Consider the following 12,659-nt stretch of genomic DNA (forward strand, 5'->3'; position numbering starts at 1 on the left):
CAAACTACTGTGGGGATGACACCTAGAGGCAAAGAGAATTTGGGGCTGGCCAAGGAAGTAGATTTTAAACTAATAGCAATAGCCAGCTGCTGCACTTAGCACCTATTCTGTGCTGGGCCCTGAACTAAACTCTTTTTATTTATTTTTGGCTGCACTGGGTCTTCGTTGCTGTGCGGGCTTTCTTCTAGTTGCATTGAGCGGGGGCTACTCTTCGTTGTGGTGCGCGGGCTTCTCACTGCGGCGGCTTCTCTTGTTGCGGAGCACGGGCTCTCGGCGAGTGGGCTTCGGTAGTTGCGGCACGTGGGCTTCAGTAGTTGTGGCTTGCGGGCTCTAGAGCGCAGGCTCAGTAGCTGTGGCGCACGGGCTTAGTTGCTCCGCGGCATTGAGGGCTCGAACCCGTGTCCCATGCATTGGCAGGCGGATTCTTAACCACTGCGTCCCCAGGGAAGCCCTGAACTAAACTCTTTTGAGTACTATCTTATTTAATCCTCACTGCAATTAGAAAAGATAAAAGGATTAATGCCAGAATCAACTGGCCAAGGTCACCAGGACTGGTTAGAGGTGGAGTCAGAATTCCAGCCCAGGAGAGTAAGGGCTAGCTTTATTTGATGCAGACTGGTTCCTTAAACCAATTCTGTCAAGAACCCTGAATTCATTTCCCTGAAACTCACTCTTTCGATACAGGCTGGTTCACCGTGCTGTCTTTTGCCCTATTTCCCACTTGACTAGTTCTGCTTCATTTACCGTGATTTTAAAATCCATTTACTCTTGGTTTCTATGAGAAATCCCTCAGCTGCATTAAGTCGTTTTGAGACATTTAATTTGCCCTCGTCTCCTACACACCCAACCCGATCATTACATTTTAAAAAGCAAAAACATCTTGTTATCAGGAGGCAGAAGGCACATGATCTTGACTGGATGTGATAAAATAAATTGTTTTCAACACATTTTTGTTAAGACATGCAAATAAGATAATGAAAGAGTAGCTTAACTAGTTTGAGCTGAATAAGTAACCAGCTCAAAGACACTCATTCTGAGCAATACACTCACTGTTCTAATTCTTCTAAATCCTACAAAATGTTACTCTCATTTGACTCTGTAAAAGATGCTCCTTGCCATTTCCTTTTGCTCAACACCCTAACTTACTTAAGGGCCTTTCTTCCTTGAGCACCAGGGACTGTGCTGGCCCCTCAGCTGCAAGGTCAGAGCATTAGGGCATCAAATTCTCAAGCCTGGATACTCACTGTGCAGCCAGCAGCATATTCTTCCTAGTTGCCATCTCATTCCGTCCTCCGAGATGAGGTCTGGTTAAATACTCGGCCACGGATTTACTAGGAAATTCTGCTTCGCAGACATAGGCAAAGTCCCGAGCCAAATGAACAGCCTCACCTAGAATAATCGGCAATGGCAACAGACTTTAGGGCCGCTGTGGTCCCCACGGCAAACTGTCCCTTCCCTCTTTTTCCAGCACTATCGGTATTGGTCTAGCAGTCATTTTGCATTCTAAAATGAAATCATACAAGGGGACAACAATCTAGCCGGTAAGCAGAACCTCCTGGGTACTTTCAGTGGGTTCTCTCCCCTAAGGTGGAATCATACAACGCGAGAAAGAAAAAAAAAAAAAAAAAAAGCCTGAAAATTTTAACTGTATTTAAACGATGTTACCCCAGTCCTCTGCCCAACCTGAGCAGATGAAAAAACACACCCATGCTTCCTCTCGCTGATAAAACAGCACCCAGCATCCGTCGGTGGTGCATAAGTCGGAAAACTTAGGGGGGGTGAGCATGACTGACAAAGAAGCAAACTGTCACTTTTCTTTATGAAACTGGGACAAAAGTCTTTGACACGGAACTTTGTTTCTAAATGAGGGCGCCCCATTACTGGTGGAGGTAAGTCTCTAGAATGTTACTTTAAGAGAAGCAGGAGTGTTTCCTACTGGAAATGTTAGGAGCCCTACCTACCCTCCTGTCTCAGGTATTGGGGGGCACAGAGGGAGAAAAACGAGGGGAGGGTGTCATTTCCCACCCGAGGCGCTGGGTTCTTTCTGGTTCCAAGATTTGGGGCTGCTAGAGCTTTACAAACCCAGATGGTGGACCCCACCCACCATCCCCACTTCCCTCCCCGACTCACTAAATCAACATCTGAGAACCATTGTTCTGGCACACGCTTTCTCATTCAAGCACCCCTGCCTGGCTGGTAAGGAAACCTAGGGGAGCCGCATTTATGCTCCACGAATGCAGAATCCACCATTCTCCATACAGGACAGCTGGTCCCCAACAGCATCGAACAGGCCAGGCAGCTCCTTTCTCCTTGCCCTGACCTCCAAAGACACTCGTAAAAAGGTAGAGCAGGGCCCTGCCAAGTCTCTTTTAGCACCGCAGTCGCGCCATTTAGACCAGGGAAAGAAAGTGTTCAAAAGATTGCCTGGCTACCAGGAGACCACCCCTCATTGGCTCCCCCGGCCCCGAGCCGGGGCCCAGCGCCCTGCTGATTGGGCGAGGTGCTGGCGGCCGCTCCAGGCTTAAGGATAAGCCCCTCCGTGTTCATCAACTCATTTTCCTGTGCGCAGTAACAACGAGCTTGTTTTGTTTTGAAAAATAATTATTTCACTTTTCCCTCGCCCACTTTGTAAAAGGCCGTATTGCATTCTTGGCTACTTTCCAGGTTCGGGGTGCAGGCCCATTCAAGAAACTGAAATGTCACATCCTAACTATCTTAGGACTGGGGAGAGGGGCTCATCTGTGGGCCCCATTACTTTTTTTTTTTTGATGGGGGAAATGAACAAAGGAACTGTGAAGTGGACTAGTCTCATTGTATACAAGGGCTTTTCTCTTCACTGACCACAATCCCAATATTCCACAGCTACAAAAACTAGAAACGGTCCTGCTGCCCACCAGTAACCAGCTTTTTTTAAAAAAGGTGTACCAAATGATCGATTGCCTCCTTCAAAAACTGGTTCATCTGATAATGTGATGTCTTAGGAAAACCAATTTCTTTTTAACAATGATTTTCTGGGAGACCCAGAACAGAATACTTCAGCAGACAGATCGTTAAACGTTAACTTATTTGATTAAATGATTGTGATTCATTGTAATGAACGCATGGCAAATCGCTTGCAGCTCTCTTTTGTGACTAAGAGTTGTGTTTAACCTTTTCTTATACCTCTTTTTTTTTGAGGGGGGGGCGGGTGCCGCACCCCACGGCGTGTGGGATCTTAGCTCCCCGATCAGGGGTCGAACCCATGCCCCCTGCACTGGAAGGCGAAGTCTCAACCACTGGATCGCCAGGAAGTCCCTAACCTTTTCTTTAGAGAAATATTCAAGACTCAACACAGCACTAACTAAAAACACTGCAAAACAAAAACACAACTCCACTGACCTTCTACTAAAGATGTTAGGAGGGTGACGTGAGCAGCTTTCCGTCTCCCAGCTGGAAGATTCAACCCAATCTTGTCCAACTTCTCCCGCAAGGACCGGCCACCATTTTTAGATTTGGCTCTGAACAAAATAATAATAATAATAAAATAAAAAATTCTTTTCTCAAGAAACCACTTTAAAATTCTAAATGCCTAACATGCTGCTAACAAAACAGACATCTGTCAAAAACAATCTACATTATATAGCTCATAATCAAGTGATACAGGGAATCCTTATTTAGTTAATCCCTGTAAAATTCAAAAATCTTTCTTAGCATCGCCAACATTATTTTTTTTTTAATCACAGAACATTGCAAGTTGTACGGAGCAGATAAATTTTCACTTGTACAAACTGCAGCAGCCCCCAAAAAACAACTCCCTGGGGGAACCAGACCCATGGAGCTCTTCTACTCTGAATACAGATGCTACCACTTCATACAAGGAATCAAATTCTAACCAAATGAGAATTTGTTAGCGCTGTTTTAACACTTCCTTCTACATTTGGCACTTTCTAAAAGAGAAGATGCGTACTAAAACTCCCTGAGCCAATGAGAATTCAGTGTTAGGTATAAAAGTTCCATAAATGTTAAAACTATCTCCCTGGTCCTTTTATATTATTCATCCCCAACCATTCAACCGCCATGCCATGCCCAGAACGTGTCCCCATGTACCTTCTGAGGACACCTCCCAGTAATGAGGCATTTAAGCACTCAGGCGGGGACAGTCGCCTCTGGACTTCAGCAACTGTCACTTTGTATTTAGATGTAGAGCTGAGGAGGGACAATCTTCCAGGGACCGAGCAGAAGACCTCGCTGGGATTCATCACAGCCTCCACCAGCTCCTTCTGACAAGGGAGACTCAAGGGGTTCTTCGTCATTGAAATAGGACCTGTGAGTGAAGATCAGAAGTGGCATTCCCAAGCAAACCACTAACCAAAGCTGAAAGAGCTCTTTGAACAACTAACACTGCAATGTTGGACTATAAATTGCAAGCAGATTTTTTTAAATCCATATTCTTCAAAGATAATCGAATCTGAATTTCACAATTGAACACCTTGGGAAGTTAATTAGTCAAGATCCCAAGCGTGGAGGGTTTGCATTTCCTAACCACTGTTAAAATCTGTTTAATTAGAACATTTATTTTCAAAAGACTACTTCATAACTAAATAAATGAAGATTTCTTTTTCCCCCTCACTCAACGAATATCCAAAATCACAGGACATAATTATCTGGCAAAATCTTTCAGTGCAACTGATCACAGTAAATTTTAAAATACAAACACACCTGTTCCAAGTTTACTGGGAAATTCAGTTTATTTTCTGAGGTTTTCTTTCTTTTTTTTTTTTCCCCAAAACCCATTTTTCCTCAGTTGATTTCAAACAGTTTAACCTCAAGTAACAGACCATAACTACATTTCATTTAGGATTACCCCATTTCCCAACAGAGCTAAACTGTTAATCCTGGCAGTACGTAACTTAATTTCATGAGCCACTCACTCGCCCAAGTAATCCAATTTTCCAAACCCCCTCCCACCTCATCCCTGCATAAACCCGACAGATCACCCAGCCTGATGCTTTTAGGGCTGTATGTTTTGTAGGCCAAACTGTCCCACCTTCTTCTTGCAGGTCAGAATTAAGGCTCCTTACTCCTGTGTGTATTTGAAATCAGAAATAAAATCACATCAACCCATTCAACAATTAAAATTGTCACAGAACCGATCACTCAACTAAGGTATGTGGTGACCTGTTTTCCAAATTTAATCACAGCCTTAACTCACTCTGAGATTCTTTCTGGAGCACTGTAAAAACACTCTCGAATTCCAGAAGTAACACCCGCCAAGGGAAAACTACGAAGTAACAAATCCGGAGATTGAGAGGCAGCTCCTGAGAGCATCCTTTTCCACTCAGATCTTAAAGAAATGCCCGGTCTCCTCACTCCTAAAACCTACCTGCCTCAAGCCCCTGTCACTCCCTTCCACCACAAATGTCCCAAGCCGGATACCAAAAGCCCTACCTTACCAATAAGTTAATAACTTCCCAGTACCGCTAAGAACCAGTACAGGGTGTGTGACGCCAGAGGAAGAAAAGAACTCGCGCTCACTCCGTACCTTTGCGAATAACCGTCTGATCATGCAGAAGTAGGTGCTGGTCGTCGACATTCTGGGGGAGAAATGACAAAGTTCCCTTTAAGTTCGGGGGAGCCTGGGCGGGGTAGGAGAGAGGCAGTGGGGCGAACGGGTCCGGGCACGAGGGGCAGGGCCGAGGCGCTCACCTGCACCTCCTCCATCTGGTGCGCCATGTCGTGGAGCCCCAGGTTCTCGGCCAGGCCCGCGGCGTCCAGGGCGTGCGAGTGGGGCAGCAGCAGGTCCGAGCGGCGGTAGGCGTCCCTGCGGGCGCTCACGGCGCCGCCGTCCAGCCCGGAGAGGTGGGGCAAGAGGCCGGCCGGGCGCGCGTGGTGCGAGGGCAGCCCAGCCCCCTCCTGGCTCTGGCGGCCCGGCCAGGCCTGCTGCTGGCTGCCGGTGGGCGCCGGCTGGTGCAGGGGGTTGATGGCGGCGGCGTACGCTTCTCCCAGATGCGAGTAGGGGTCGGCTGCCTGCGAGTAAGCCAGCTGCTGGTAGGGAGGCGGAAAGTAGGGTGGTGGCTGGTATTCGGCGACTCCAGCATGGGAGAGGGGCGGCGCGGGGCTGTAGAGATGCTGCCCGGCGGAGGAGAGGTGAGGCAGGCGCGGGTTCCCATTGCTGCTCGCGTCGTGGCGATCCTGGGCCAGAGAAACGGAGACCCGGTTAGTACGAAACCCCGCTACTGCGCACGGCCCGCGGCCCCCGCGCTGAGCCTTGTGACCCCCGGGGACCCACCGCACCGGCCCGGACCGACCCCCGCGGGGCCTGCCCTCGGGCCAAAAGGCCCCGGGGAGCAACGTGCCCCGGGGGTTTCGTTGTCAACCGCGAGTCCGCAGAGGAAGGGGAAACTGGAGAAAGACCTGGAGGAACGTGCCCTCCGGGCCCCGCGGCGAAGGTCTGACGCCCGAGGTATTCTGCGGCTCCAAGTCCGAAGCCCAGGCCTTGGGCCGGGAGAAGCTGGGGTAGGGGTCCTGGGAGAAAACCTGCAAGCAGCGCAGAGCGCGGTCGCTCACAAGCCCGCACATGCTGGCGTCGTCGGCCGAAAGTGGGGAAGCGGTGGGCGCGGATAATGCGCGCCGCGCAGGAAGTGCACCGTTTCCCCGCCCCAAGGACCCTCCCTTCCACGCCCTCAGGACAAAGACCTCCGGGTGAGAGACCCTCCCTAGCGGGGGCAGCTACCCAACGCCGCCCAAGGGACTCGGGGAGGAGCCCGCCGCAGCCAGGGGTGCGCTCCCTGCTAGCTGTGTCCCGACCAAATAACGCCGTCCTGCCCAGCCACCGTCAGTCTCCCCACAAATCGGGCGCAGAGAGAGAACGAAGGGCCCCGAAAATTGGGCAACCTTGCCTGCGCACGTTCCCTCGCCCCACGGCTGTCCGACTTAATTCTCAAAGGACGTGTCGCCATGTGTTCCCGGGGTCAAAGGGGTGGCGGGGAACCAGGAGAGCTATGGCACCGTCGCCCCCTAGCTGAAGCGCCCGGGCCTGCAAACAGGGGCAGCCCCTCTAGGTCCCGCGGGCGCACGGCTCTCCCGCGTCCCCGCCGCCACCGCTCCCCTCTCCCGGGGCCCAGGCTCACGCCTCGCGCCGCCTGCGTCTTCTTCCTCTTCCCGCTCGCCGCCTCCCTCCCTCCCACTCTCCGAAACTCTAGCTCAACCTGTCCGACAGGCTGGAGCACTCCCGAGCGCTTACGGCCCCATCTGGCCTCAGCGCCCCCCCCGCCCCCCCTTCTCTGGAAAGCCAAACTTCGGTTGTTTTCTTGTTTCTCCGAGGGGGTAGCGGGGCAGGTGACAAGCCCGCCTCGGAGGAGACTCCGCAAAGGTGTCGCCTGCAGGTCTCCTCGTCTGACCCCTTTGGACGGAGGTTTCGTGCGTAAAAGCCACCTCTAAAAGTTGCAGACCCAGCGCTCTTCCGAGAAAACGGGGAAAAGGGCTGTTTTGCTTCGCAGGAAACCGGCCGGTAAGCTTTGTGGTAAGCTATGCTCTTTCCAGGCCCCATTCCCGAGACTGGATATTTAGGTAAAGGCCCGATTCAGGAAGGGGACCCCGGAGAAACGCACTAGGGAGTGTCCGGAGAAGTGGACCCTGTCCCATCGAAGGGCGAGCGGTGGGTGCCTGTTCGCTGCTCCTGCGCCCTCGCCCCCGACCTCGGTCCAGTGGCCCGCGCCTCCGGGACTGTACTCGGGCGGGGCCAGGCTGCGCCCTTGTGCCCAGCTCACCTCGCAGTCCTCTTCATACTTGACATTATCGGTTATTTTCCACAACATGGCGTCCGGCGTCCCCCAAAACAGTCGCCAGTTAAATCCAGGTTCCCCCCACCCCCCGAGCGGTAAATCCAAAATCGGGGTCACGGTGGCCAGGCGTCTGCCGCTGCCCCCGCCGCGCGCGGGCCTAGCCGTCCCGGTCACTGGACGCGCATCGGCGGCTCCGCGATTGTAGATGCTGCCGCCGCGGGTGTAGAGGCCGCGGCCGGGGACCGGGAAAGCCGCGCCCGCAGTGTGTGTCCAGGCGATAGCCGGGGGATCCGGGCGCCTTAATGAGAAGGAAATTATCATAACTCCTCCCCGGGGGCCGGCGCGAAGGCCCCGGCGCCGGGCGGGGCGGCCCCCAGCCAGTCCCAGCCTAGCTCCGCCCCGCATCCTGGCCCGGCGCCGCGCGGAGACCCACGCCTCAGGGGGGCTTAGGAGAGGAGTCGAGTGGGCCGCACCTCGCTGACAGCCGCGAACCTATGAGGCCAGTGTCCCCCATCACGCCATCCATCAGTCACCCTCACCAAGCACACACCTGAGGTTGGCAGAGCTGGGGACCGGGATCCGAACCCAAGGGCCCCCCCTCTTTCACCGACAGGGCCTTCCCCCACCCTCCAAAAGACGTCTCAACAGCTGAGGTCCCCCTATCTCCTGAAACGTCCCAAACACCCGCTCCAAGGAGATTTAAGGTTTAAACTGGGATCAGGCCGCTGGAGTCCCAATCCCTCCGAGGGACGACGCCCTCCCCCGCACGGCGTGGGCACAGTGCGCTCGGGGTCCTCCGAGGGGGCGGGGGTGGGAAGGCCTTCTGGGGAGTTGGCCCCAAGCGCCACCGAGCGGGCGGGCCGCTCCACCGGCCCCGAAGTCTCGGACAACTGCGTTTCGCCGCCATCGCCCGAAGCTCCATCTCCAAGGCTGGGCTGCGGCCGGGAGGCGGGTGGGGGGCACCCGCTTGCCCTCGCCCGGCCCAGCCCTGCCCGGTGCCGGCTCAGCAGCTTCCTCCGACGGTTCAGGCACTCAGAAACCTCAGCTCAACCGAGAAAAGAGGTGCGGGGCTGAATGCAACCCTAGCGTCACAGGCGGGGGCGAGGGAAGAGGTGGGGGGAGGGGGAGGGGCCGTGGAGGGACCCCCCCCCCCCGCTGGAGAGGTGAGCACCCGGGGTCCGCAGATACAGGCAGAAAACGAAACTTCCTTCCACATAAACGTTGCCTCTCCCCCCAGTATGCGTTTGCCCCCCAACCTTGAAAGCAAAGCGCAATACTGAAACATTTTAAAGAAACGAAATCCATTGGCCCGATTATTGTAATTGACCTTTTTTTTTTTGCTGCAAGGGGAAAGTCGCTCATTCTCGGGAGCTGAATTTAAACATTCTCAGGGAATCAGAGAAGGAATCTTTCGATTTGATTCCGAATCCGATTTTGCAATAATCAATAGCTATCAGTTTAGTGCCCCGGGCCTGGAGTGGCCGCTGCTCCCAAACCACAGAATGAATGCACCCACCGCTTCCCTACTCCCGCTCGGGTTTGTTTGAACTTTAGCATTTCTTTAAACCAAGATGGGCCTAAAATAAAATAACCAAAATAAAAATAGGCGTCTTCCAAGCGAAAGGTTCTCCCTCGCCCTAGAGAGTAGACAGATTCCAGGTGATATTCCGACCAGTTGTGAGAACAAAACCTGGAGGCAAAACCACTCGGGGCTTTTCGGGCATGTCTGCGGGCTCTGCACTAGGAAGTACAAAGACAGTGCACGCACGACCCCTAACACCTAGCTTTCAAGACACCGTGGTGGGGGGGATGGGGGGTAAAAGAGAAAACCGCAGAAGCAGCGCTCCTGGTACTCGGGAGTGGGGGCAGGGGGCACCTGCTCAGGGCAGGAATCGGACCCGGCGCGGTAGGCACGCTAGCGCCCTGGGCGTGGAAGATTGGGGTCCCAGGTACTTTCGAGGGAGGTTGCGGAGTCTCTGGACGCCCCAGACACCCAGACCAGTGACGCAGGAGCTCTCCTCCACGCTGGGCCTTCTAGCCCCGGCTTTGACTCGAAGACCCGGCCGGGGATGCAGCTTGAACAACTTGTCTCGTCCACGCCTGCAACTTTACCGCCGGGCATGTTGGGGCCAGGGCTGGGCAACAAGGTACCAACCCCCCGCCCCAGGTCCTGGCTGCCCTTCCTTTCCGCAGCAGCGCTCGCCAAAGCCACCCGGAGGGACGGAAATCCCTCGCAGCCCCAGGGCGTCTATGGCGGAGGCAAAGGGAGCCGATGGGCCCCGAGGGTTTGCGCACCTCCGTTTAGGGAGCCCCAAGGGCACAGAGGTTTCGGAACCGCTCGGCAAAGGCCATTCATTCCCAAGCCAGCGCCCTGGACCTGGACGCTGCCCCCCTCCAAGGGACACGCGCTCAAGCTAGAGCGCGACTTCTGCGCCCTGGATGGGGAAGGCGGCTCAAACGAATCCTCAACCTTCCCGGCCAGGCAGACTCTACCCCAACACACACAGCTTCTGCTTCAGGGACGGAACCCAGGCGCGCGCGCGCCCTGGTCCGGATGCCGGAAATCTCAGCCCTTCCTTGAGCTCAACTTTTCTGCTCTGAGCCGAGAGCAGAGAGCCGATGGCTCCCACACTCAAGACAGACCTCCCCCAAGGCCCCCGCCCCTTGCCGCGCGAAGACGCGCGACCGCGTGGCCGCGCCCTCAGGCAGCCACGGCCTGGGAAGGGTGCCCCCTCCGACCCTCCGCGGCTTCGCAGCCGCCAAGTGTAAACAGAACGTGGGGATCCCGGGGAGCAGCCTCGCCGCTCGCCTCGCACAATCAAGGATATGGGGCTGGACGGTTGTCAGCGGCTTCCCTCTGTCGCCCCCTAGGGAGCCTGCACTCAACCCACACGCTTGAAGCCCTGGACCCCGGCCCCCAGCCCGCTCGTATGGCACTAGAAACCGGAGGCGACAAGGCGTCTGCGAGGACAGCAACGCTACAACAGTGCGCCACCTCCAAAGATGCGCGGGCAGCTGCCTCTGGAAACAAGGCTCCCAGCCCCGGGCGGCAGGCTTCCGCCGCCTCCGCCCCCATGGCAAGCCCAGGAAGGCGGCGGGGCGGGTAGAGCTGGACTGGAGCAGGCCTGCGACTCCTCTTCCCGCCCCGGGGAGGGGGCGTCCGAGCGGCAGGTGGAGGCCCCGAAGCGCCCTCGCGGGCGCCGTGCACCAAACGAGGTGTCTGTGTCGCCCCGCGGAACGGCTTGGGCTCCGGCTGGGACCGCAGTAAGAGGCGGGGCCCGGCGAAGCAGAGCCGAAAAGCCGGGGCCTACAGCAGTCCGGGAGGGCGCGCATTCACGCGCTAGCCCGCGCCCTCCCTCGCAGCACCGGCACCCACTGGACGGACACGGCGTCCAAGAGCATCCGAACTGTCTAAGCCCACTAAGGTGCACGTCCGGAGCGCCACATGTATTAAATAATTCACAGTCACTCCAAAATAGCAGCAATAATATAAAAACAGCAGTTGTTTTACTGATGCTCAAAGTGGCGGCTACACACACGCACAGATGCTTCTCGTCCTAGCCCAGGGTCCAGCCCAACTCTTTCTACTGCTCACTTGTAAGCGCTCCGCGCCAGGCCGGGTCCTCGAAGGGGTTTCGCAGCCTTTAGCTCTTCCTTTGCAAGCATCCTCGCAAACCAGCAAAAGCGAAGCACGGAGCTGGGGGAGCCTGTAGGACCCAAGCTTCGGAGAGGCTCTAGTTTGCGGAGCGCTCGCCGAGCACAGCGATCGTGGGTAGAGTCTCTAACTTGACGACCATCGCCCCACTTCCCAGCAGGCGAATTTTCAGTCGTCCAACTACCTCAAAGCCACCAGCCTGCCTGTTCTTCAAGGCCATCTTCCTAGCTGCTCTCGGGCACCTATTAGAGACAAGCCGGCTCTCGCCTCCCCTGCCCCGGGGGACCCCCGCCCTCAGAGTGCCTGTCACCTCTCCACCCACTAACATCCCTGGGCCCATCCGGGTGCAGCCTAACCGCTCCGAGCGCAGGCAGGAGGGCCAAGGCGCGAGCCCAGTGTCCCCGGAGGCCTTCTCGGCTCGGCGTCCTAGAGCACCAGGCACCTCCAGGCCGGCTAAGCCCGGAGGCCTTCACCTGTTTATCTGGTCGCCGCCAGGCGAGGAGGAGGCCCACCGTGGCCAGGCGCCCAGCGGCGCGGACTCGGCTTCCTGAGCCAGAAGTGCGCAGCGTCCAGGGGCCACCGTGCACCCCGCACCGGCGCCAATCCCACCCAGGGGGCACACCCCGCCTCCGGCAGCCAGCCCTCCAGCACCCCTCTCTTTCCCTGCCGGTCCTTGGATCTGTCCTCCACCCAACACCTCTCTTCTCACCTTTAGGAACTGGAAATTCATGTTGCCAGCTCTTCAACCCTCTGTGAGTTGAGGTTTTCAAGAATGGGAGCAACGCAGGAACAGGTCCCCAAGGGCCGCGTCGTGTGCTGTAAAGTGCTCCGAGCGTTTATTTAATTAACGGAAGGGGGATGGGGGGGTACAATTCACAGCCAAAACGGGCTATCGCGATTGGAAGACACACCTGAAGGTCCTGGTTACTCCTCCCCTGCCCTCCTCCCCTTGGAAACTGTAAACTCGCCAATTGAAAAGGGTCTTCCCGGCCTTTTGACTGATCTTAACATCTGTCTATAACTAGCAGTAGGTAGGGCTCCTTCCATCACAAAATTATTTTAAATGTAGTCTACGCCTTGCAGGCAGAGGACATTTTAAATGCGTTCTGTCTCCACAGCCAGATCTATTAACATTTCCGTGAATTCTCCGCCCTCATTTCTGGCTTTGATCTGACTCCAGGCACCTCGCAGGTTTCCAGGTCCAGCTAAAATTGAACCAGGGGCACTGAATTCCTTGGAGG

General features: G+C 55.5%; 1 protein-coding gene across 10 annotated transcripts in view; it reads right to left on the minus strand.

Annotated features, from left to right (window-relative positions):
- TFAP2C (transcription factor AP-2 gamma) overlaps window positions 1-8,820 on the minus strand; it is a 34,633-nt gene extending 25,813 nt beyond the window's left edge. The window contains exons 1-7 of one of the 10 annotated variants that reach the window (XM_082428152.1): window positions 6,879-7,215; window positions 6,394-6,516; window positions 5,686-6,171; window positions 5,522-5,573; window positions 4,087-4,303; window positions 3,379-3,497; window positions 1,245-1,389 (exon numbers count right to left, since the gene is read on the minus strand). In XM_082428152.1, coding sequence (XP_082284278.1) covers window positions 1,245-1,389; window positions 3,379-3,497; window positions 4,087-4,303; window positions 5,522-5,573; window positions 5,686-6,171; window positions 6,394-6,516; window positions 6,879-6,938 — 1,202 coding nt within the window. In that variant the 5' untranslated portion in view covers window positions 6,939-7,215. Of the gene's footprint in view, window positions 1-1,244; window positions 1,583-3,378; window positions 3,498-4,086; window positions 4,304-5,521; window positions 5,574-5,685; window positions 6,172-6,393; window positions 6,857-6,878; window positions 7,216-7,748 lie in introns of those variants that run through there. The other 9 variants (XM_082428151.1, XM_082428156.1, XM_082428148.1 and 6 more) reach the window with 9 other exon arrangements.
- Window positions 8,821-12,659: the final 3,839 nt, after the last annotated feature.

Source organism: Balaenoptera physalus (assembly GCF_965194825.1).
Source record: "Balaenoptera physalus genome assembly, chromosome: 16".
Classification (NCBI taxonomy): Eukaryota; Metazoa; Chordata; class Mammalia; order Artiodactyla; family Balaenopteridae; genus Balaenoptera; species Balaenoptera physalus.